Genomic DNA, 25,390 nt, shown 5'->3' on the forward strand with positions numbered 1-25,390 from the left:
AAAGAACTAAACCCCAAACAAAATGGAAGTATGGAACTGTGAATGAAAGATAAAAATAAAAGCTCAATTTTTTATTATATTTAATAGATAAAATTGCTTCAAAAATATAAACAGAACAAGGAAATAGAAAAAAAATTACACAAGTTGTACACATTGCTTATTGAAAGTGTGTATACAAACCAATTAAAATATTAATGAAATAATAATCTCTTGCACACTGGTAGCAAACCCTGGTCTGCAGACCACACTTTGAGAAACACCAGTTTTTTGGATTAGGCAGCTAAGTCACTTTTTATATTACTATTTATGTTTTATATTAGAAAAGAAAGACTTATGCCCCTCCCCATTTTAGAATAAAGTACAGATTTTTACCTGACAGTATGAATCTAGGTGTTTATGTCAGCCACCCGACTCTCAGATTTTCTTTAAATCTCTGTGTTGATTTTTAAATGATTCATTTTTCCCTAATCTGAGATATGTTCTGCCATACCATAATTACTGTTGTTAAGCCAAGATTGCTAGAAGCTTGTGAGCTTGTGAGAAAAATTAGGAACTTGGTGGTATAAGTTGTTTTTAGTTTGTCTCATTACATTTTATATGTCATCTATCGAGCACCTCAGAAACAAAGCTTTTCATGAAAATTAAGTATTTGCACGAGTGTTGTTATTTTCATTTCTTGGTTTGGTCTTACAATTTTGTTAGCATTTATGTTTTACAGTCAAGCTGTGGAGCATTGTACTGTTTGTCTTAAGTTCTTCACAGGCAAGTGCGAATCCGTTGCTTCATATCTTTAAGCAGCAATTTATAGATCTTAAATTTTCGCATCACACAAAAAACTAATTATGTGAGGTGATGGACATGTTAACTGATATTATTGTGGTGATCATTTCACAGTATGTGTGTGTGTCAAATCATTTTGTACGCCAATTTACATAATGTTATATGTCAGTTAAATCGCAATAAAGCTGGTGAAAAAAGTAAGCTGCGACCTGGGCTTTATATCAAGGCACCATCTTTGATTCTACAATGTCCCAGAGATTATTAGTATTTGGTTTGGAGGGAGTAGAAAGTCATATTTAAGTTATATTGAGGTTTTCTACAGTGTATATGCAGTGAAAGATAAAATATCTTTAGACTCAGTAGGAAGTCTTTTTTCAACAGTTCTTTTGTTTATATGACTTCAAGCAAGTACTGTCTGTGGACAGAGATTTAAATCTTACCTTTTCATATTCTTTGTATTATCCAGTTAAATGACTTTAAAATTAGGTTTCTGGAAAGTTATCTTTGCACATATTTGTATAAGTTATGTTTGTGTTAGAGAGGGAAATGTATACCATCTTTGGCTGTTTTTCTTTAGGGTAATTCTTCTCCTGCAATTACTTTTGGATGGAAGTATGCACTTTCCCCAATAGAAGATGGTAATCTCAGAGAATGACCATGGAGAAGGGGATGAGTTCTGGAGAAGGGCTGCCTTCCAGGTCATCTCAGGTTTCGGCTGCTAAAATAACAGTCAAAGAGTTGGAAACAAAGCAATCCCATAAGGAGAAGCGAGGGGGCTTTGTGTTGGTACATGCAGGTAAGCTCTAAGTGGGTGAGTCGGAAGATGAAAATAATGTTGATTTTTTTTTCTTGCCTTGAAGTACACTGAGAATTGAATTTCACATCTGGAGGAGGCAAACTGCCAGAGAGGAGTTGGAACCAAAGAGTGACTTCAATACAGGCCTCTCCTATTCCCTACTTGGAAGATCTTATACTGACAGCTCTTCTTATGTCTTCTTTACTTCTCTACCCTGTTACTTACTTTCACCCCCTATATGTAATAGGTATAATTAAGTAGTGTTAGAATCAGACAAAGTAATTTTTTTTTTTAGTTTATTTATTTATTTTGAGAGAGACAGTGTGAGTGGGGCAGGTGCAGAGAGAGATGAAGAGAGAGAATCCTAAGCAGGCTCCACACTGCCAGTGCACAGCCCGATGTGGGGCTTGAACCCACGAAAGTGCAATATCATGACCTGAGCTGAAACCAAGAGTCGGATGCTTAACCAACTGAGCCACTCAGGTGCCCCAAAGTCATTTCTTAAACTCTAGTTTCTGTTTTTAAAAATAATGCTACTGAGAAATTTTACTGACCCCATATTGAGTTGTGGCCTTTTTAGAATAGAATTATACGATCATGGAGTTAGTTTGCCTTAATACTAAAAATGAGGAAGAGAGATTAAGTAGCTCCAGCCTCACGGCTAGTTTGCACTAGAGCCAGGATGAGAAACCCTTATGTGGACCCTTAGTCCCAGTCTAGTGCTTTTGGTAATACATCAGCCCATAATCTCTACTTCAGAGGATCTGGGGGACAGACACAGTGAAGTTCAACTCCTGGGTCCCCACTCATTGAGGATTTTGGATTTCAGAGCAGGGCAGCTCTGCTCTCAGCAGGCTTTTTTTTTTTTTTTTCCTTTAGTCATTTTTATTTGCCTGCATTTATCTAAAATGCATGACTTCTGTGAAGGGAGAAGGAATGGCTGGATCTCCTTTTAACTATCCCCAGACAGCCAAACAGGGTGGGATCAAGATTAACTTTGATATGGGGTGAGGAGTAGAATTGTTTTTTCTTGCCAAACTGGTGTCCTGCCTGGTCATTAAACTTTGTCTATATCTAGACTAGATAACTTGGGGAGTCTTACAGAATCTAATCCAGGAGAATCTAAGAAACCCAGGTTCAATTTGCTTTTCTTTCAAAAGATTTTTACAAAGAAATGAGGTAAATTTTAGAAATAACCCAGTTAGAAGTAGACTTGGGACCAGAAATGCCTGCCTTCAGACTCCTAGTCCGGGGCTCTTCCTACTATAATGTTGCTGGTGCACTGGTACCCAGTGTTATTTTATTTAGAATGAGTATGTGACAAACATACAAGAAAGGTTTAAAATTTTTGACAAGCAACAACATAGAGCTTTTGATTAGTTGGAAAGCATTGCTTTTTATGACTGTCATGGTAATGTCCCTCTTCTTTTACTCACTGGATGGGAATGGCTCTTAGATATCTTAGATAAGTTGGTGTTGGGGCCAGCAGTAATAGGCGGAAATTATGTGGATTAGAGTGACTCTTTTTCTAAACCATTAGAAGGTCAGATAGACTGACCATGGAGAAATATATATTTTGCACATTTAAGGGACGAAATTTCAATTCCTTATCCATTGTAGAGATCTTAAAGCTTTCCCCCCCCCCCACTAGAGGAGACTTGCCCAAATTTTAGTCATTTGAGTCTTAGATTCTTGATTTTTCCTAGTCTGTATACTACCTATACTGTTTACCTAATATCAAAAGGCTGAACACTTTTTACCTTAAAACTTTAAAGCTGAAACTTACCTTTACTCAAATGAAATGTCAGTATCACTTGCATGAGAAGAAAATAACTTAAAAAAAATTTTTTTTAAGGTTTATTTATTTTTGAGATAGAGACAGAGCATGAGCTGGGGAGGGGCAGAGAGAGAGGGAGACACAGAATCTGAAACAGGCTCCAGGCTCTGAGCTGTCAGCACAGAGCCTTGACGCCGGACTCGAACTCACAGACCGCGAGATCATGACCTGAGCCAAAGTTGGACGCTCAACCAACTGAGCCACCCAGGCGCCCCAAAAATAACTTTAAATACAGTGTAATTTACAGTGTAAATAACCAAACCAGTGTAATTAAATTTTAGCTAAATCCTGTTGCATGTCTGTGGCTTCGATCCTGAGCCTACCTTTCCTTTGTTAAATAGAGAAATTAGCAAATGTTAACCAGATATTAAAGATGTATTGTGGCCATGCTGAGACTTTTCCCTTATTCAAAGGGGAGTTGTATGTTAATCCTATTAAAACTGTCATCCATACACTAAAGTTATTTATTTAGCAATAGTGTCCCATGATTTGGGAAATACTGCTGAAAGATTGAGGCCCCTAGATCTAAGGCGACAGACCTGTTAGAGAAGCATGAAAAGAGGCCTGTTAAATATTGGCATAGGCTCTATGAAGTTTCGAAGTTCTCTTGAGAAATAGGATTAGAATTTGGGTGTATGGATTCCTGTTGGTTTTGCATCTTTTCTGCTCTTTTGGGTCCCTGATTGATAGTTTCATGGGCTAGTTTTTTCTCTGACTTGAGGAAAGGTGGGTTAGGTTTGTGTTAGAGTCTGTAGGCCTACATGAACAGCCCTGAGGCTTAGAAATGCAGTTCTTAACCTTCTTTATGTTGGACCCCTGTAGGGCCTTGGTTCAGGGGAGTTGGGGGGAGTGATTCAGAGTTCTCTGTTAAAGAACTTTGTTTAGAAGCCTAATCATCAAGAGAGTTTCAGGGCCCTTGTCTTGGTTTCTTTCTTATTTATATTATTCTCAAGTCCCTAACTAAGCAAGTATTCACCCTCTTAGGGCAACACATTTCAGAGCCATTCTCTTGAGTAGGTTGCTGGGTGTTTAAGAGACAGGGACACCAGGATTTCTTATAGACACACATGAATGTGCTGTCACTGAGGTTTCAGAGACACCCTGAGCTACAGTCCAGCAGTGAGAGGGTGTAAAAAGTTTGGATAGCAGTGATGGTATTTTGGTGGTTGTGGGAAATAACTTCAAATGTTATGTAGAAACTACCTAGTTTTCTGGTTATTTTTAAGGATTCAGGATTCTGAGCAGTTATTTGCCAAATGGCAGGGGCTTTCTAAAGGTCAACAGAAAGGAAAGTGAAGGGACTCTGTCCCTGACACCTCCTGGGTTATCAACTCCAGACCAAAAAAAAACAAAAAACAAAAAAAAAACCTGACTTTGGAGAGAGGTTTTTGAAAGGAGATGATCTTGGTGGAGTCCCTTTGGGGATATGAGCTATTTTTAGTGCCTCTGTCAGGAAAATAGCCTTTGAAAAAGAAGGTAAGGCATGGCATTAAAAAGGCTATGGTAGAGAAGGAGGCGATTAGATTTTGAAAACTCCATACATGTAGGATAATACTTTTATTGTCACCAAGGGAGCATTAGTTTGTATGAACTATGTATATAATATAAGCAAAATCTCTGATATTTTAATGATGACTAGCAATCGGTTGTTTTTTTCCACTACAGGTGCGGGTTATCATTCTGAGTCCAAAGCCAAGGAATATAAACATGTATGCAAACGAGCTTGTCAGAAGGTATGAACAGAGTGTGTATGATGGAAACATTTCAGTTTTGACCAGCAAGCAGCTTTACCTTGAAATTCAAAATTTTAAGGTTTGACTTAGAAGAGAGTCTTTAGTTTGGGCCATGAAATTATTTTGCTCATATTTGCGGGGTCTTTTGTTTTGTTTTATTTGTGTTTTTTATTCTCCAAATGATGCTTAGATCTTTCCCTCCCTTTCCCAGATTAAAGTCTGTATTTTTGGAAATGTGGGCACATAATCATGTATCTTTTAATCTTTGCAAAGGCATTGAGCTCCATTGAAGGAGTAGGGAAAACATTTCAAAGGCAGCCAGTGTATCTTTCAATGAAGAGAAGAAAATAAGTAATAAAAAATTAAAATGGGTACTTTCTTAGGGAGATTATCCTGTACTTTTTCCTTCTGTTTTTCATTATGTAGTTTGTATCATAGCAAATTCATTGTCATTCCTGAGTTTAGCTTTGCCCTTGTTCTCGGTTGTGCTTTTTTTTCTCTTTGGTTTTTGAGGTTTTGCTAAATTGTTGAATACTTAATTTGGATGCAGGAGTGGACTCAGAAGTAATATTGTTTGTTTTTATTTTGATCTTGACTGTATACTCTTACTGGCAAAGCATCCATTACTTTTTATGCAAATACAATGTTAATGGATATTATATATCGAGTAAATTTGGGTCTCTCCCTGCTCTTTTCGTTTATATTTAAATACCATTGAAAAGAAAGATTATGAGTCATTAATGAAATCCCATAAGTAAGAAAATTTTGTTATAGGGATTTTATTGTTTTTTAAATTTATAATGAAGCTAGAAGTTCTCTAAACTATTTCATATTTTTTCTTATTTTTTAATTTTGTAAGTTTTTATTGTCTGCAATGTTTTGTATCACTATAGTCCTAGAATCCTAATACATTTTGAATGTATAATCAGCCTTCTCAATGTATACAATGAATGAACTTTTTAAAAGCTTAATGAGGAATACAGCTCTTAATTTTTGAGCATTCTCTTTTGTTGACTAAATTGGAGCTTTAATTGTTCATTTAGAAATCAGTTTTCCTTCTCTCTCTCCCCTTTATACTTAAGAAATAAAGTGATTTTATAGGCCGTTACTCTGTATAATTCATATTACAAAAGAACATTGTTTGTTTATCTCAATATTTTGTACAGTGGTCTGCCCTTATCTATGGGGGATATGTTCCAAGACCCCCAGTGGATGCCTGGAACTGCAGATAGTACCAAACCCTATATGTACTTGTTTTTCCCTATATATACATACGTATGATAAAGTTTACTTTATAAATTAGGCACAATAAGAGATTAACAACAACAATAATAAAATAGAACAGTTATACTGTGTGTATATAAAAGTTATGTGAATGTGGTCTTTCTCTGTCAAAATATCATATTGTACTGTACATATTGTACTTCTTCTTCTTGTAATGATGTGAGTTGATAAAATGCCTACATGATGGGATGAAGTGAGGTGTATAATGTAAGCATGATGATGTAAGCGCTAGGCTACTGTTAACCTTTTGATGATATGTTAGAAGGAGGATTATCTTCTAGACTGCATTTGGGGGTAACTGAAATTGAGGATAAAGGGGAACTACTATAGTACCAAAAATGCTTTTGTCACATATATATATCCATCTAAATGTTTGTGTGACTGAGAGTCACTGCTTTTTAGTTAGGGATGTGGAGAGGAAAACAGTGGGAAAAGATGTTATTAGCTAAGTCTGAGATTCAATTATGAATATGAAGTATAAATTATCAGGGTATTTATGTATTTATTTTTGTCTTTCTCCAAATTTTTATGTAAATTCCAGTTAGTTAGCATACAGTGTAATATCAGGTTCAGGTGTAGAATTTAGTTATTCATCACTTACATAGAACACCCGGTGCTCATCACAAGTGCCCTCCTTTGAATTATCAGGATATTTAAACGAAACTGAATTTGATAATATCTATGGCTATTTTGAATTGCCCTGTGATGATTGAAGCCCTTCCACTTATTAAATTGCCTGCACTTTTCATTTAGTGGCTAGATTGTATTCGTTGTCTTAATTGGAATTATCAGTGAGCTATATCATAAATTATACTAAATATAAACACTTGCTTGTTTTAAATCTAAGTGGTTTATGTCTTGAGGTACAGAATGGGACTAGTGATCAATTTTTATTAACTTTAAATGTCTCCTATACTTCTTTTTGGCCTTGGAAAGTTTCTGGGCCTATTTGGGAAGTTGTGGTTTTACAATGAATAATCTCTCCCCTTGGTTTCATAGGCAATTGAAAAGCTACAGGCTGGTGCTCTTGCTACAGATGCAGTGACCGCAGCTCTGGTGGAACTCGAGGTATTTCTTTTCTCTATGTTTTATTGAAAATATTTATGAGTTTATGTTCATTATTCTTAAATGACATAAAAGTATTGAGTTAGTTAACCATCAATTATATGACCAGTGTTTCCCAACTGTATTAACAAAGTTATGAAGAGCCCTGTGATATTGCTAGGTTATTTTCCTTGGGGACTTCTCTTAGTAACATAAAAGTTGGTTAAATCAACCCTGCCTCCCTCCCCCCCCTCCCCCCCTTTCTGTGAGATTCATGAATGCTAAAGTTACTGGTGTTTGGGTACTTAAATTTTCTTAATATGTTCAGTAGGAAAATTCCTGAAGTTAACTCCTCTTCCCCAAAAGTAATATATTAGAGAAGAAAAAATTTCAGCTGTCTAGAAGTATCTAAAGTGAAAGGGAAGTTTCCTCATAAGCCTGACAGTTAGATCTATATCCTGAAGCTATGCTCTATGAAGTGTGACTTGTCCAGTGTGATTGTTAAGTTGGTCTCTGGTTAACTGAAGACATTGAGGAATTCAGTGGGGAGGCTCTCAAGTTTGCTATAATTTGTTGGAATCTGAGTGTTTCCTTGTTCTTATAATCTGGAACTTTGAGGATGAATTTGTCCTGGAGATATTGAGGCCTTCAGAAGACTGACTTTTGTTGATCAAACTTTTAGAAGATAGATAGATAGATAGATAGATAGATAGATAGATTTGTATCAGTCTATTTAGAGGATTATAGTGAGCCAATAGTTTTCTGGTTGAGAACACTACTTGGGAAATCAAATAAGATATGAAGATAAAACAGTGATGAGTTTGAGGTAGGAGGTGAATGGAGTAGGTCTTCCCAAGTTGACTGGATTGTGGCTCTTTTGTTTACACCCTCATTTCAGAGCACCTACCCAGTCATGCCAGGCCTTGCTTTTCCCTACAAAAATTGTCCAGGAGTTTACCAGAAGTCTTAGCCCTGTTTTCTGTTTATTCCCCTGATTAGTTGTAGAGCTACACTTTTGATCACTCTTTGTGGATTTTAATCTATCCTATTAATGCCTTCAGATTGGTCCAAGTGTATTCAAAGAAGGTGAACATATATGATGGGTACAAATTCTATTGTAGTGTGGTCCCTGAGAGAGACATCTAACTTGGGGTATGTTGTTCCCTCCTCTTGTGACTGATGCATCTTATACCAGATCTACCAGTCATTAGCCCTGGGCACCTCACAGATTCTCCTTGACTCAGTTTCTCATTTATAATATGGGGGTAATTTCTGTTTCATAGAGTTCTGAAGATTAACCGAATTAACATGTGACAACCACTTAGGTCATTGTATGGCACATAGTAAGCACCCCTTAAAAGTTAGTAATTATTGCTATTATGAAGTGCTTTGGAAATGATATATATGAGGTGAATATTTATGGTAACTGTCAATGACACATTTTTACAATGTCAAGAAAAGGTTAAGTATCATGGAGGAAAGGAGAAAAGTGCTTCAAGAAAGAAGATTGATATACTAACTACCAGATCTTACCTTTACTCAAAACACACACACACAAGGAAAGCTTCATCTATCTTAATTCAATTGTAAATTGCAAATTACTGTCCTTTGTGCATAAGACAATGTCCTGAGATAATCTGTGCATGGAATCAGTGTGGGTCCAGGGAAAGAAAAAGAAGGTTAATGAGTAGCTGGGGGATATACTGTAATGGCAATTATAAATACAAAATTGAGCAAAATTAAGTTTTTCTTTTCTCTTCATCTTAAAATAACTTTAATTTTCTCAAGTTATACTTATATCATGTTGAATATTTTATTACATTTTTCTCCAGTGATGAATCAATCATACTTTTAAAGAGTTTACTTATTTATGCTTAAAAGTGATTGAAGATACATTCTGAAATAGTAAGTAGCTCATGAGTAAGTGAGCTTTATAGTTTAAAATGATGACCTCTGTTTTTTAAGAGTGTGGATAAGAAGTTCTTTTTTTAAACAAACTTGTTCTATTTTTGACTGGACTATGTTATATGGATGAATACTGACCTGAGTGAGTGTAGTGTACTCCTCCCCCTAACCCCCATTGTTAAATCTGGAGAAGAATTTCAATTAATTATCTTTAAAAAATCATTTTTATGTGGAGTCTTTGAAATATGTTAATAGTTTAAAGGCTAAGACTAGCTGGAAGAATTTTCTTAAATCTTAAGAATTATTGGAAGTTGTGCTTATACTGCCCCCTGCAGTTTCAGCCACTTTGATTCACCACCTTTAAACAAGGTGAGGTTTTCAAGTAGAGTTCAGTTGAAGGAGTATTATAATAGTTTGGGTCAATGGAAAGCTACAAGAAAATCAGATTCTAATATTTTCTATACTTAGAAAGATATAAATAACAATTTTGAGTCCTTTCAGCTTACTGAAAAGTCCCAGAGAATCTGATTTATAATGTGTTATGTTTACTTTGAGAGTAACTACTTATCTTTAAGTTTAATCAATCTATTTGGTAAAGCTAAGTCTTGTCCTGATTACCAAAGCCATACCTTTGCTTTTTGACTTTGGGATGTACTTTTTGAGTAAAAAAAGGGCCCCCTTTTAAAAACCTGTCTGTTACTTTACTACTTAGGCAGATACTGAAATCGGTTTGAATTCCTTGAACACTGTGGACTGAAATGACTGAAGTAGTTTCATGGTCCTTACTGGCTAGAAGGGATATCTGGCCTTGTATTTAAAAAAAAATATGAGAATTGCAGTTACCCAAATAGTCAAAAGTATAATGATCTCAACTCCATGCCATAGGGGAGGAAGAGACAAGATAAAAGAAGTTTATACCTAGAGACACATACACACTTAATGCAGGCCACCCAGACTCATCATTTTGAGCTTTTTTTGGAAACTGGTTACCTTGTGTAGTTTCATTTTCCTCATCTACCACTACAGACAAGTGGAGTCATCCTAAGACAACCACTTCTGGACACTAGAGGGGTGTTTCCATCATTTAAATAAGGGAGGAGGTGAGTGCATAAGTTTCTGCCTTTAACTGACCAGCTTCTCTCTTCAGGGTTTTGGGAGGGAAGGTGGCCAGTCCCATTTGAGAGGTGTTCTGCAGTTTGGGAATGAAAATGATATGATACCAAAGTGTATTTTGTTTATCTTCAAAATGTGAGGGAGGAAATGGAAATGTCAGTTTATAGATCATGTTTTAATTTATTGTTAAATTTATTTGGTCCTATTGTTTCATTTAGCTATTTATAGCTTTTTGAGATTATCCTTATAACTCATGGGAAAGTGACTTCTATTTATTGGATAGTACATTTCTGATGTCACTGATAGTAGAGAAGACAGGTATCATGAAGCATCTTGATCTTCCTGTCTGGGGCTATGCATCTGGAAGGCAGTTGTTTTTATGGCCGCTTCGGGAATAGTTTTGGTTCAGGTAGTGGCAGTGGATTGTAAATTCTAGACCGTAATTGGCACATTTCACATGGTATAGCTTCTAATGCGAATTTCTTCTTTGAGGAAATTGGCTTTAGATCTGGATGAGTCATGATGCAGCTGCTAAAGTAGAAAGTGTATCATGGATTCTGATGGAAAACACACTACTCATAAAATACTTGCTGAAACTCTCTTTGCACATTGATGTTTTTCTATAAAAGTATTAAGACCCAGCTTTAAAATTTCTAATAAGGAATTATAGGTGATATGGGAATGACAGACTTTGGAGAGGTTATTGATGAATCTGGCTGAGAGTTTGAATATCTTGGTGTAGACTTTGAGAGATTTTGGCCAATTCATTTTGAAAACTGGTTATTTTAGTAGGTAGAATATTGTGCATTAAACATAGTGGTAGATACAGCTTTCAAATTTCATATAGTGAAAGGCAACTTGCACAGGCTCCTTTGTTGAAAATGTTTTGTTGAGTTTATGTTATTTTAAGTGGACCCTGCAGTTCTTTCATTGACTTGATTTGGTTCATCCTTTAAGGCTCCCTGTGGTCAGAGGAGATGGTAGTTCATGGTTGAAGCTAGTTTATTGTTCAAATGTTTTAGCATTTAAAGAGCACATTATATTGGGCACATATTTTCATATCTGTCTGCCTCAAACAGTCTATTGTCTTTGGTCTCTATATAATCCAATATAATGCTTGCTTATAAACTCTAGGAAAATTCTTTAAGAAGTAACTTCTTATCCAGATGGCTGATAGTTTAGGGTGTGAGAGAGAAAAAAGTATTTACATTATTATATACTTATATTATTACATATAATATTGTTACACATTTATCTGTCTCTACATCCTCTTATACCCAGAGCCAGCTCTGCATGCATTTCTTTAAAGCAGGGATCTCCAGAAGGTCATCATTGTGTACTAGTCTGTTGTTGGTACCCTGGTCCAGGCATCTGGGCAGCTGCAGGATTAGGCCACACCCCCTTCTCTTGGGCTGGAATTGTCTATATGCCACTGGGAGAGAGAGCACCTAAGGCTTGCCTGTCCTTGAAATGCTTAGTGGTCATGGAGATGGTATGGATTGCTCATGGCATATGGGTATATCTAAGATGGAAGGAAACATATGGGAAGGGCTGATATACCTCACTTTCTCTCAACAAACCTGTTTGCAAGTTTGCTTGTGGTGTTTTTGTGAGTAGACACTTAACCACATCTTGCCTCCTACCCAACTTCAGTGTTTGTTTTTTGTTGTTGTTATTGCAAATAAATAGGGGTTTGCTTTATAGGCATTTCTGTTTATTTGGGAGGTTAGAAAAGTATGCAAATAAATAAGCATCTCCAATTTTCTGAACATTTTCTGTTTTGCAGAAATCATCTTTTCATAAGCAGAGGGTAGCTGAGTATTTCAGTGGTTCCTTGCTTCCTCCGCCCCTCCTCTCCCCCAAGGGGCTGCGCTGAACACATTGGAAAGACAGTTTGATGCATTTAGCTCACAAATACACAAGTGTCCGTTAACCATAATGTGATGAGTCCAATTTTAGACCTAACACTCTTGAAAGTCTCATTTTTCTCTTCAATTGAAAATATCTTTTATTCTCTATAATATGGGGAGGATCTGTGTTTATATATTTGAAGCAAAGAGTTTTTTGTTTTCATTTTTAAAGTGTTTATTTTTGAGGTGGGTGGGGGAGAGGCAGAGAGAGAGGAAGAAAGAGAATCCCAAGCAAACTCTGCGTTGTCAGCCTGGAGCCTGATGCGGGACTTGAACCCAGGAAACAACGACCTGAGCAGAAATCAAGAGTCAGATGCTTAACCGACTGAGCCACCTAGGCACCCCTTGAAGCAGAGTTTTACTTCTTTTCCTTTGTAGTACTTAACCCGTTTTCATTGCATAAAATTTGAGTTTTGACTTTAGATGCTCTTTTTCCTTTTTTTTTTCCAACTTAGTATCATTGATTATTTCAGTCAACTACCCCATTTGCCTGTCTGTTTAGCATTATTTCCAGTGGTGCTTCAGTATTTCTGTGTATTCCAGCTGTTTATAGAGTCTTTATGTTTCTCTGCATTTTTTTTTTGTTTTATTTTTTGAGGTGTACATACACAGTTACACTTCATGGAGTTGCATCCAGCCAAGTGTCCATGTTCTTCTTGTGAAGAGGCAGAGAAAATCACCTCTCCCAAGAATTTCCACCTTCTGACCAAGGGAAATGTGTCCTGAGGAGCTGTACGCAGATGGGAGGCAACTTGTTTGCTTGTTCTGCTGCTAGAGCATTGATTTAATTAGAAGACAGGCTGTGGGTGGCCATGTGCAGACAAAGAAGCACCAGACAGAGCCCAGTTAGCCTGGGACAGTAAAAGTAAGTTACGCTCTTTTTAAAACACTTTTGAGTACTGATGCTGATTCTTGCCTTTAATACTAAGGGGCAACTTGTAACTTACTGTTTGTGTTTACACAATAGGTACATCTATCTGTTCTTTTTGTAAGACCCTAGAAATTAAATGTGCTCTCTAGCACAAAGTACCTGCTTAATGGACAAGCAGTGATTTTTTTTCCTTTAAATTTTTATAGAACAATAAGAAGACTGAGTCACTTATTACATTCTAAATTAATTTTGCACTGCATCAAAACCATGTATTAGTTTTTGATGAAGTCAGAACACTGAAGTACAGAGCTTGTTGTGTTTTACTTTGTACTGATGGGAACATGAAACATTTTTCACTTTTTTTCTAGCCATTTCTTGATGAGTTGTGTGACCTTATCAGATGTATTCATATTGGCTAAATCTAGTAGAAGATACGGTCCAAGACCAGACTTAGCAGTTCCTGAGGAGCATGTAGCTTTATGAATGAACCTTCATTTTGCTCTTGGAATTGTTCTTCTCCGAACATACTACAATACTTTTATATATTAAAGCCACATTTGGTGGAATGGTGGAATTGGTGGTAATCTGTATTTTGGCTGTGTGAAAGCAATTTAGACTTATGAATTGAGTGTAAAATATCTTCTTGTCCTGTATTAATAGAGTTATCAGATTCATTGGCCCTTAGATTTATAGTGTAGTGATTATTGAATCGTTTTGTGTGTGTGTGTGTGTGTGTGTGTGTGTGTGTGTGCGCGTGCATGTGCTTTGGGGCATCAGTTTTATAATTGAATATCTACTGTATTTTTTTGTTTTATTTTTAAATTTTTTTTATTTTTTTGTAATTTCTGGGCTAAGAAGCTTTTTCTGTGTTCAGCAAAATCATGGGCTGATATCATGCAGGTCAATCTGTAAGACTGCCCTTTGATTTTAAATTTTTGCCCGTTTTCTCAGACCTGGCTTTTATTTAGAATCTGGAAAGGAATGAGGAAGAAACTTAAGTTACATGATTTTTAGGAATCCAATCAAGATAACATCCTAACTCCTGCTCCAAAGTAGAACAAAATATTGCTTCAATTTTCTTTGATTCATTTTCTGTCTGTCTAGTTTTTATGTGTATAGTAGGCTTTACCTAAATGCTAGAATGATGCAGGATTGCATCGCACTCTAGCAGAGCAAACAGCTTAAAATTGAATTCTAGGCATTCCAGTTGATGAAAGTTCTTTGGTCATTACCACTGCCAGGGAGTTTTTACTGGTAGTCATTCTCACTCAGGGTCTAACCTCCTTCATGGTACACACATTTCCTGGCAGTTCATGACATACTTATACTATAACATAGGACATCAACGCTGTTAACACTTGTTAGGCTTCTTAGAAGATTCAGGGTGAGGCATTTATTTATGTTTTCTTCTCTTGGAGTACATGCAGATGTTAACATTTTCTAGTGTGCTGGAAGTCTTTGTAATAAAAAGAAGCATTATAAGTTACTACTTATTAAGTTAGTAATACTTCTTTCTCCCTTCCAATTCTTACCATGTCCTCACCTCGCATTTGATAGAAGGATGGTTTAAGTTACTGTAATTTCATGGTCTGTTAGATTCTTTTTGAGTGATATTTCCATATTATTGTCAACATGGTTAAAAGGTATAATTATTTATACCCTTTTGAAAGGAAGTGTATGTGGATGCCAAATTTGGCTCTACTAGAGAAACAGCTACATTTGTCTTTTCTATTGTACCTCTTGTGGGAAGGACAATTTCAGGTACTGTGTGTGCTAACCTCTTCCTGGACATCGTAAAGAATCCAACTAAAACAAAGTTTAAAACTATTTCAGATGTGCAAGTATATTGGAGCCAATATTTTATTTTAGAGATCTGTGCTGTGTTTGACAAGTAACTCTTTGTACTGCAATTCTGTGGCCTTCAATTAAAAAAAAAACATGAAAGTAAATTGCTGTGATGTCCTTTTTCTACTTAATTAATTATGATATATGTTTATTTGCAAATTAGTCAGATTAATAATAGAAAGGAGATTCATAAAGATCTGCAGTGCTTTTTATTAAAATGTTTTTTGTAATAAATTAGAGAAAAATATGGTCCTATTTTTTGACAGAATACTGTATGCCAGATCAACAAATGCTCTAATGAACAAGTATCAAACATTTGTTGTATTTATTCTGACATTTCCAGAAGAGTTTGGATATTTCAAGAAGATCATAAAAAGTCTTAGTTCCTAATACATACGCTGTTGTGTGTGAAGGTTTTTTTTCTCCCAACATAAAATATGTTGTCTTTTGTGTTATTGAATAGTTAAAAAAATGAACTGTCGCAGATGCTAAAACTGGGTATTCAACATACTATATTTGACTCAAATGTTCACAGAGTGTGATGCAAACAAATGTTCTCTCAACTTACATCCAGGATAGCTAAAATATTACTTTAACACATGTTAAAAGTAGAGCACTGTAACTATTTGGCTAGATATAATTCTGGGCTGTCTAAGTTGAGTAATTTCCTCAGGCATTCCAACTTTGATCAACCGCAGCAAGAACTTTTAGCATGTCTGTAAAGCAGCCAGTGCATCTGTAAATATGTCCTGAGGTAGAGAGAAAAGAGAATGCCAAAAAAAGAAAGAATACTTTCTGTCATTAAGGAGCAGTTACAGAATGAAAATGGAAAGTTTTTTGTTTCCCTAGGAACTCTTTTTAGATCATTGAGCCTCTGATGTCTAAGCATGCCCTGTGGTTCTGTATTAATGAATGAAAGATACCTCATTTGGGCCTAGTAAAAATGTTTTTGGCTAACTCTGCTGCTGAGACTTATTGGTTAGAGTTCATTAATTCTTAAACTTTCCAGTCTTTCTTAATGTAATGTTAAGTGGCTAAAAATCTAACATAAACAATAGTATATATCAGTCAAGTGGGTCTTGCTTGTTTTTAATTGGCTAGTATTTGAGTGAAATATGATCCTATTTTAGAGAATAGTTCTAAGTTTGTTTTCAACACATGGATGAAAGAAAAAAAAGGTTTCTGGGTTTTGTTTTCAGTGACCTGAAAATGAATTTGCAAATATCTACTGGTTTCTATACAGAAGCATTAACTAAGAATATTTATAATGGTAAATTGCCCTGTGCTATGTTGGGAGCTGCATGTTTCTCATATTTTTAGACACAGCATGCTCCTATCACATTGATAACACTTGGCCTGAAGATCTTTCGGGGAGTTAACAACTACTCGCAAAGTGGATATTAAATGGAATGTTCTGTCTAGCTTCTTTCCAACCATGTTGTCTACAGTCTCATGATAACAAATACTATGACCTTTTAATTAGCTCCAGTTGTGAAAATTCTCCTTTTTGGGTCAATATTGTATCAGACATTACGACAAATCCATAATCTTGTAATTTCCTTGTGGCAGATCTCTATTGTCCACATTCTTCAGTCAGTCAGTCAGTCAGTCAGTCAAAACAAGGTTAACCCAGTTAAATAAAATTTACTAGTAGTAGGGGCACCTAGGTGGCTCAGTCAGTTAAACATCCAACTTTGGTTCAGGTCATGATCTTGATGCTCATGGGTTCGAGCCCCACATCGGGCTCTGTGCTGACAGCTCAGAGCGGGGATCCTTCTTCGGATTCTGTGTGTCCCTCTGTCTCTGCCCCTCCCCTGCTGGTGTTCTGTTTCTCTGTTTCTGTCTCTGTCTCTCTCAAAAATAAAACATTAAAGATTAAAAAAATTACTAGTACTAAAAAAAAGTTTTATTGTAGTTTTACCATCTTTTCATGGTGCCCCCCCCCCCCCCCCAAACTGGACAAGTCAGGCAGTATATATTGGTAGATTTATACCTTTTTAAGCCCATCCCCTGTATCCTGAAAGAGGTGTAGAGAAATGGTGAATGGGAAAGTTGTGGAGGATAGGTAGGGGAAGGGCAAGGCCTGGGTAAACTAATTGTGATTTTCATGGACAGGGTACTTGAGCAGATTTCTGAGTTGGTTACCTTGTTACTGTTTCTTTGTTTACCCAAGAATTTTTCTTCCTGTAAATATTGTCCATCTGAATGCCATAATTTCTTCAAATTTAATGCTTATTTGGTTTCATGTGCTTATTGCTTTGATCTTGAAATCATTACAGTTCACACTGAGATGAGAGCCAACTTTCTAAAACAATGTGGAATCTGATATCTAATTTATAGATAGTTTCTTACTATCCTTTAATTATTTCACCTGATTTGCGCTTTGTCTTTTTTTACGTTACCTGAATATTGAAGCCCCCACCCCATGGAGCTATGTAAGCTGTGTGTGTGTGTGTGTGTGTGTGTGTGTGTGTGTGTGTGTTGTTTTTTGAGTTTTTCTGCTCCAAACTACTGGCTCCAAAGAATATCGTGTTTTATCATTTTGATATGTCAGTTCACCATTAAATAAAGTTCTATATGAAGTAGACTAATGGTGACCAACCATTTCTATGGGTAGAAAGCTTATCTGACTTATTTGGAGAAGCAAAGAAGTATTATAAATTCTAATTGTCATAATCAGAAGATATGTGGCATTTGACACTAACCTGGTTCTTCCTAGTAAAGTGTGTTGACACATTGTAGTTAGACTACAGTGCTTGTAGTGGCTTACTTCTGTATCTATTCTTCTTGTTTACGCAGCAAGAAGAAAGAATATTCAGTATTTTAAATATTCAACTAAGCATGAGAATGAAATCATGATTTGTTGTTTGGACTGGCATTTGTGTCAAAGAGCTACTTTGCCTGAAATCTGTATTGTGTATTCAGTTTTCACTGAAGACTTAGGAAAGCTCAGATTTTGCAACAGAAGCTTAATACCTTATTAACCATTAGGCCAGAGGTTGCAGAAGAGACAGTTCACAGATATGTGTTGATTGGCTGTTAGACTAGTTCATAAAAATTGGAATTTGTTGCCAACATTTAAAAATTAGGAGACTAAAAAATATGTATTTCTAGCTTCTATTGAAAAAATGATACCTGGCTACATGGAGCATGCATTCTCTCAGGCCTGCAGTCTGCCAGTTTTAAGTATAGGAGGCTTTGTAATTAAGATTGTATTTTCAGTTCAAGGTAAAGCTGAAAATAAGGCTTGGGCAGATACACCAACTTTTGTCTTGTTGGAAAGGCCTAGAAAATGAATTGATAGCTTAACAGGGATTTCTACCAAAAGTAAGGGTAAAAGTGGAATGAGCTTTGATTTGAATTTTTGCAATTGGAATTGGACTGAAATATTAACTTATTTTGAAAATGAACTTCAAATCAAACTAAAGACTTTTCAAAAAATTTCCCATCAAAGCAGTTTGAACCAGAACCAAAGTATCTCACTCCAAAGAGTTTAGAGCTGGAGCTAAAGCAGATCAAAATACCGTATGGCCCAACTAAACTTGAACTAAATTGTTCATTTATTTACTTCTTGTCTCAGGAATAAAATATTATTTTCAGTGTTTTGTGGTGAAGAATGTACCAGAAATGACCATAAGTACAAGCATATTGCACTGATTTCCAAACTTTGTCTTGCTAACCTCCTAAAGGACATTTAGCGTCCAACATCATTTATCTTATCTTGATTCCACTACTTCTTAATGGAAAACATACTTAGAAAAGTCATTGATTTGCACATAATATCTGTGGCTGCATCTGTGATGATTATCCAGAAAGCTTTGTATGTTCTTTTCAGTAATTCTCTCATTTTATTAATCTTCCAGTTCACCTAATTTTTCTGCAGTAAAAGTTGAGTCTTGGCTTCCAAAGTGGTTAGCTTTTGTAGCCTCTCTTAGCTCACGTGTGCTTCCTTGCTTCTCACCTCTTCCATGCTTTTGCTGATAGATGCGTGGGAAAGCCTCCTTTAGATGAGGTTCACAGAGAAAGTGAAGTTAAACAGATTTTGGAATTCATTTAGGTTGGAGTTTCTCAAGGTGTGAGTTGTGGCCACCTGGATTAGAATCACTTGAGGTAGCTTTTTCAAAAAAATGAAAACATTCCCTATCTGCACCTCACAGGACCTAAATCAGAATCTTTGGGGATGGGAATCTGGAAATTTTAGTTTTCTGATTCTTTTTAAAAAAACCTTTTTGTTTTGAGATAATTGTAGACTTACATGTAGTTGTAAGAAATAATACGGAGAGGGGCACGTGGGTGGCTCAGTCAGTTGAGTGTCTGACTCTTGATTTCAGCTTGGGTCATGATCTTGCAGTTTGTGGGTTCACATCCTACATTGGACTTTGCACTGACAGTGCAGAGCCTGCTTGGGATTCTCTCTGTTTCCCTCTTTCTCTGCCCCTCTTGCAAGCTTTTGCTTGCTCTCTCTCAAAAATAAAGAAATAAACTTAAAAAAATAATACAGAGAGATTCCTTGGGTCTTTTACCCCACAATGGTAACAGTTAAAAAAAAAAATTGCAGTTAATCTTTTATTTTCAGAATTATACATTATAGTTTCAAAACTTTTTAATGACGTATAATATACACATAGAAAAATATACACGTTTATTATAAGGGACAGCTCCTTGAATTTTTCAGAGTGGACATAGCCCCGTGGAACCAGCACCCAGATAACAAAATATTTGTACCCCTCCAGAAGGCCAGTTATGTCCCCTTCTAGTCACTCTGGGGTAAAGCCTGTTCTGAAATGGAATCATGCTGTAAATAAGTCTTTTGTGTCTGCTTTTTTTTTTTTTTTTTTTTTTGGTTAATTGAGGTGAAATTCACATAACACAAAATTAGTCATTTTAAAGTAATTGAGTGGCATTTAAAGATTTGTAATATTGTGCTACTGCCACCCTCTGTCTTATTCCTGGAACATTTTTATCTCCCTGAAAGAAACCGTGTACCCATTAAGTGGTTGCTTTCCATTCCCTCCTCCCCTAACCCCATGGCAACCACCAGTCTGCTTTCTGACTCTATGGATTTACTTGTACTGAATATTTCATATAAATGGAATCATACAATATGTGATCTTTTGTGTCTGACTTTCACTTAACATAATGTTTTTAAGGTTCATTCACATTGTAGCATGTATTAGTACTTCCTTCTTTTTTGTAGAGTATAGTTCAACATTGTTCATGTATATGCCACAGTTTATTTATCCCTTCATCTATTGACAGGCAGATCTGAGTTGTTACTACTTTTTCCCATTTGTGAAGAGTGTTGCTGTGAACATTCCTGTTACACACATTTGTCTGAGTACGGAATTGCTAGATGATACTAACTCTTGTGTTTAACTTTTTGTGGAACCATCAAACTGTTTCCACAGCAGCTGAACCATTTTATATTACCAACAGCAGTGTATGAGGGTTACAATTTCTCTACATTCTTGCCAGCACTTGCTATTTTTTGTCTTTGTGAGTATGGCCATCTCATAGGTGTGAGATGGTATAACATAGTGGTTATTATTTTTATTTCTTTAATAATTACTGATGTTGAACATCTTTTCATGTGCCTGTTGACCATTTGTGTATCTTCTTCAGAGAAATGCCTATTGAAGTCTATTCAAGTCCTTTGGCCATTTTTTAATTGGGTTATATTTTGGTTATAATTGAAAGTTGGAGTTCTCAATATGTTCTAGATACTGTACTACTATTGCAAGTCTGGAATTATGTCAAAATAAACACTTGAAAAATAAATTGTAACTACCGCTGTAGTGTTGTCTCCCCATTATAGTCCTCTGACCATGCCCTATCTCCTGTCCTGTTTCATTTTTCTCCATCATATTTACTGCTATCTAATATGCCATCTAATTTATTTAGTTTTTTATTGTCTGTCTCTCTTATCTAGAACGGAGGCTCCATGTGGGCAAGGATATTTTTCTGTTTTGCTATATCCACATAGTTTACATTATGGATTTACAAACTAAGGCCTGAAAGCCAAATCTGGACTGCTGCTTGGTTTTGAACAGTCTGCAAGCTAAATATGGTTTTTACTTTCTTAAATGGTTGGAAAAAAAGGTCAAGAGAAGAATAATATTTCATGGCACCAGAAAATGTTGTGAAATTTAAATTTCACTGTTTATAAACAAAGTTTTATTGGAACAAAGCTAGGCTTATTTGTTTTTGTATTTTCTCTGGCTACTTTCATGCTAGAAAGGCAGAGTTGAGTAGTTGTAGAATTGCCTGTGTGGCCCACAAAGCCTGACCTGTATAATATATCTGGCTCTTTACAGAAAAGATTTGCCTGGCACATAGATGTCCGATAAATATTTGTTGAATGAATGAAACTTAACCTATGCTACCACAGAGGTATCTAAACTGGAAGTCCTTCAGTAATCCCATTCTTGAGAGTTTGAGTTTCATTAGCTGCTAAACAAACAAACCAACAAAATATCCCCAAATGATTTTTTGGTAAATACATTTTCATTGGTCTCTATTCATCCTGTAAATAATGATGATTGATGATAAAATACCAGAGAATTTGTAATTCTTAGGATAGTGTCAGGTAGGATATGTATACACAGGTTTTATCAGGGTTAGTTTGAGAAAGGCTATAACAACATGGAGTGTACATCCTGTTTTTATTACTCTATTTAAAAGAGATTCAACAGCTAGTTTGTTTCAGAACCTGTTTATTTTTTCCCTTTCTCATCAGCTTTAGATTAATAAAGCTAACCTGATGAAGGTAGTGATTAAAATAATTTTGATATCTTAGCATACTTCATGTGAATAAGAAACCATATTATCACATAATTTCATTCTACTGTATTTTATTCATCTAATGGTGTGTTTGTTGATTTGTACTTGAATAACAGGGTATGAATACTAACATACCAGTAATTTCCTGTAAATGTCTAACTTCTTAAAGGGAGATTAGAAATTGGACAAACATAAATCATTTTATATAAAAATGATTTTATAATGTGCCAGTCTAGTTTTTGTACAACATTTGAAAGCTAAATTGTTTGCATCTGTAAGAGCTGATAATAGAGGTCTCATAATAGATCCCCAGAGGTACAGTATACTCTATAGCCTTGCAAATAGTTCTTATTTTATGCTTTCAAAAGGATGTTAAACGGGTAATACAGGTTGTGGTTTGTAGCGAAAGAGTAATGCTTTGCAGATCTTTGCCTTGGCTTGGTGTTTGCAAATTTTACTAATAGGAAAGGGTTTACATGTCCTGATGGGGGTGTAGCTCCTCACTTGCATTTTTGGCCTTCCTGCTCTCTCTTTGCTGGGTTACACAGTCAGAGGGATCTTATTTTGTAAAACTTTGTCTCCTCTGAAAGTCATGAATAAACTTAAAAAATATTTTGCTTTTGGGGAGCGTGGGTGGCTCAGTTGGTTAAGTGCCTGACACTCGATATCAGCTCGGGTCATAATTTCGCAGTTGTGGGATTGAGCCCCACATTGGGCTTTGTGCTGACAGCATGGAGCCTGCTTGGGATTCTGTGTCTCCCTCTCTCTCTGCCCCTCCCCCACTCCTTCTTTCTCAAAATAAACTTGAAAAAATATTTTGCTTTTAAAGTTTCATCTTTTAGAAGCTGAAAATGCTATTGCTTGGATTTATTTCATTTCTCTTGTTTTAATTGTGAAACAGTTGAATTCTTTTTTTTTTTTTTTTTTTTTTAAGTTTCCTTATTTATTTTGAGAAAGAGTCAGAGTGTAAGTGGGCATGGGGCAGAGAGAGAGGGGGAGGAGAGAGAGGGAATCCCAAGCAGTCTCAGCACAGTCAGCGCGCAGAGCCTGCTGTGGGGCTTGAACTCACGAAACCTTGTGTGATCATGAGCTGAGCCAAAATCAGTAGTTGGATGCTTAACTGACTTAGCCACCCAGGTGCCCTGAAAAGATTGAATTCTTAATACTCTATTACATTTTTCTGGTATTTCTCTATAAGGGTAACCTGTAAGAATCAATAAGTATCAGCTTAAGGGGTTACAGTTCACAATCATTCTATTTATATCTGGTTGTAATTAACTCCTATTCATTCATTCTGCAAATATTTATCAAGTAGCTACTAAGTGCCAAGCATTACATTAGACATCTGAATACAATATCTAAAAAGACAAATTACTATACTTTTCGGGCTTAACAGTCTATGAAGAGAATTAGACAAACAGAAAGTACATATAATGTCAAGTAGTAAAAAGTGCCATAAAGAGCAATAAGATAGTAAGAGAAAAAAAATGGTTGGGGAAGTTTGGAGAAATGCTAATAACTCAGTAAGCAGAGTGCCCACTGATGTCATTTGAGTAGAGATCTGAATGAAATGGAGGAGAAAGCCATGCAAAGATGTTGGGGAAGGGAGTTTTTGGTTAGAGGGAAAATTATCCCATTATCTCTTCTTAACCTATTCTTTATAACACTTTATCCCCATGGAACATCAGCTATTTATATATATGTATATGTGTATGTTTCTGCACAAACACAGAGTCTTTATTTATTGACTTTTTCTCCTATTAGAGTGACTCACTAAACTCAGCATTTCAAAGGAATGAATGAACAAATGTAAAATCCCTGAGGTGGGAATGTTCTCTGTGTGCTCATGGAATTACAAGGAGGTCAATGCGGCTTATAAATAGTATGTGTGAGGAGGGAGGGGCCAGATTATGTAGGGTCTTGTACATCTTGGAAATTAAGACTTTATATTTTATTCTGAGTATTATGGGAAACCATTATAGGTTTTTGAACATGAGAGTAACAAAATTTCTGACAGATTTTAAAAGGATTGCTTGCTACTGATTTGACATAATGCTTTCTAGTTGAACAAACTGATTCAGGTCAGAAAATAAAAAAATGACCATTTAAAAAACTTAATGTATATTTTCTATAAGGGGAAAATTAATATATAGGGTGATCAGTTTATATCAAATGAGAGATACACTTCTTTTTTTGTCAGTTTTATTGAAGGGTAATTTATATACAACAAAATTCACCAATTTTAAGTGTACAGTTTGATTTTATAACAAATATATACAATCATGTAATCACCATTGCAGTTGTATATAACATTTTCATCACCTCTAAAATTCTTTTTCTCTCTTTTTAAAGTTTGTTTATTTTGAGAGAGAGAGTGTGAGGGAGAGGGGCAGAGAGAGAGGGAGAGAGAGAATCCCAAGCAGGTTCTACACCACCAGCACAGAACCTGATGTGGGCCTCCATCCCATGAACCTTGAGATCAAGACCTGAGCCAAAGTCCAGAGTTGGATGCTCAACCAACTGAGCCACCCAGGCACCCCCAAAATTCCCTTTTAATGCCTGTTTGCCTATCCCCTCCTTTTCATTGACCTCTGGCAACCATTATCTGCTTTTTATCATTTTGCCTTTTCTAGAGTTTGGATTAAATACAGTCATATGATATGTGGCCTTTTGTGAATGGCTTCTTTCACTTAGCATGATGCTTTTGAGATTCCTTCACCAGAAAGAGGCTCCAGGCTCTGAGCTGTCAGCACAGAGCCTGATGTGGGGCTCCAGCTCACAAGCTGTGAGATGATGACCTGAGCTGAAGTCGATACTTAACTGACTGAGCCACCCAGGAACCCCGCTATTGTCTGTCTTCTTAATTTTAGCCATTTTATTTTTTTATTTTATTTTACTTTTTAAAAAATTTATACAGGTTATGTAGTGGCATCTTAAGGTTTTAATGTGCATTTCCTAATGACTAATGATGTTAATATGACTAATTTCATTATTTTCATGTTATTTGCAATCTGTACATAAAATTATTTGCCCATTAAAAATTTTGGATGGTTTGTCTTACTGAGTTGCTTGGATTTTTTTTTATAATCTGGATACAAGGACTTTATTTTTATGTTTTGTAAAAATTTCTCCCAAGCTGTGGGTTGATTTTTTAAAAGAAACTTTTAATTTTAGAACAGTTTTAGATTTACAGAAAAATTCAGAAGGTAGTACAGAGAATTCCCATATACCCAACACCTGATTTCCCCTATTACTAAAATCTACTTTAGTATGGTGTATTTTTCACAATTAATGAACCTATATTGACACATTATTATTGCTAACTAAAGTCTGTACTTAAGATTTTATTCATTTTTACCTACTGTAAACAGTTTTTCTGTTCCAAAGGGTTTTTTACCTTAGATTATTATATTTTTCATCTTAGAAGTTCAATTTATTTATTTTCTTTATAGCTTCCTTTCTTTTTACCCTCATGTTTTTCTATACCTACTT

General features: G+C 35.8%; 1 protein-coding gene across 15 annotated transcripts in view; it reads left to right on the forward strand.

Moving 5' to 3' along the window:
• TASP1 (taspase 1) overlaps window positions 1–25,390 on the forward strand; it is a 389,761-nt gene that overhangs the window by 8,795 nt on the left and 355,576 nt on the right. For 14 of the 15 annotated variants that reach the window (XR_009248818.1, XR_009248816.1, XR_009248817.1 and 11 more), the window contains exons 2-4: window positions 1,358–1,576; window positions 5,079–5,146; window positions 7,430–7,498. Coding sequence is in view for 10 of the 15 variants with exons in the window: in XM_058684862.1 (XP_058540845.1) it covers window positions 1,432–1,576; window positions 5,079–5,146; window positions 7,430–7,498 (282 nt within the window). In the remaining 5 variants the exon portion in view is untranslated. Of the gene's footprint in view, window positions 1–1,357; window positions 1,577–5,078; window positions 5,147–7,429; window positions 7,499–13,000; window positions 13,268–25,390 lie in introns of those variants that run through there. The other variant, XM_058684869.1, reaches the window with a different exon arrangement.

This window comes from Neofelis nebulosa, chromosome 9 (assembly GCF_028018385.1).
Source record: "Neofelis nebulosa isolate mNeoNeb1 chromosome 9, mNeoNeb1.pri, whole genome shotgun sequence".
In the NCBI taxonomy this organism is placed as follows: Eukaryota; Metazoa; Chordata; class Mammalia; order Carnivora; family Felidae; genus Neofelis; species Neofelis nebulosa.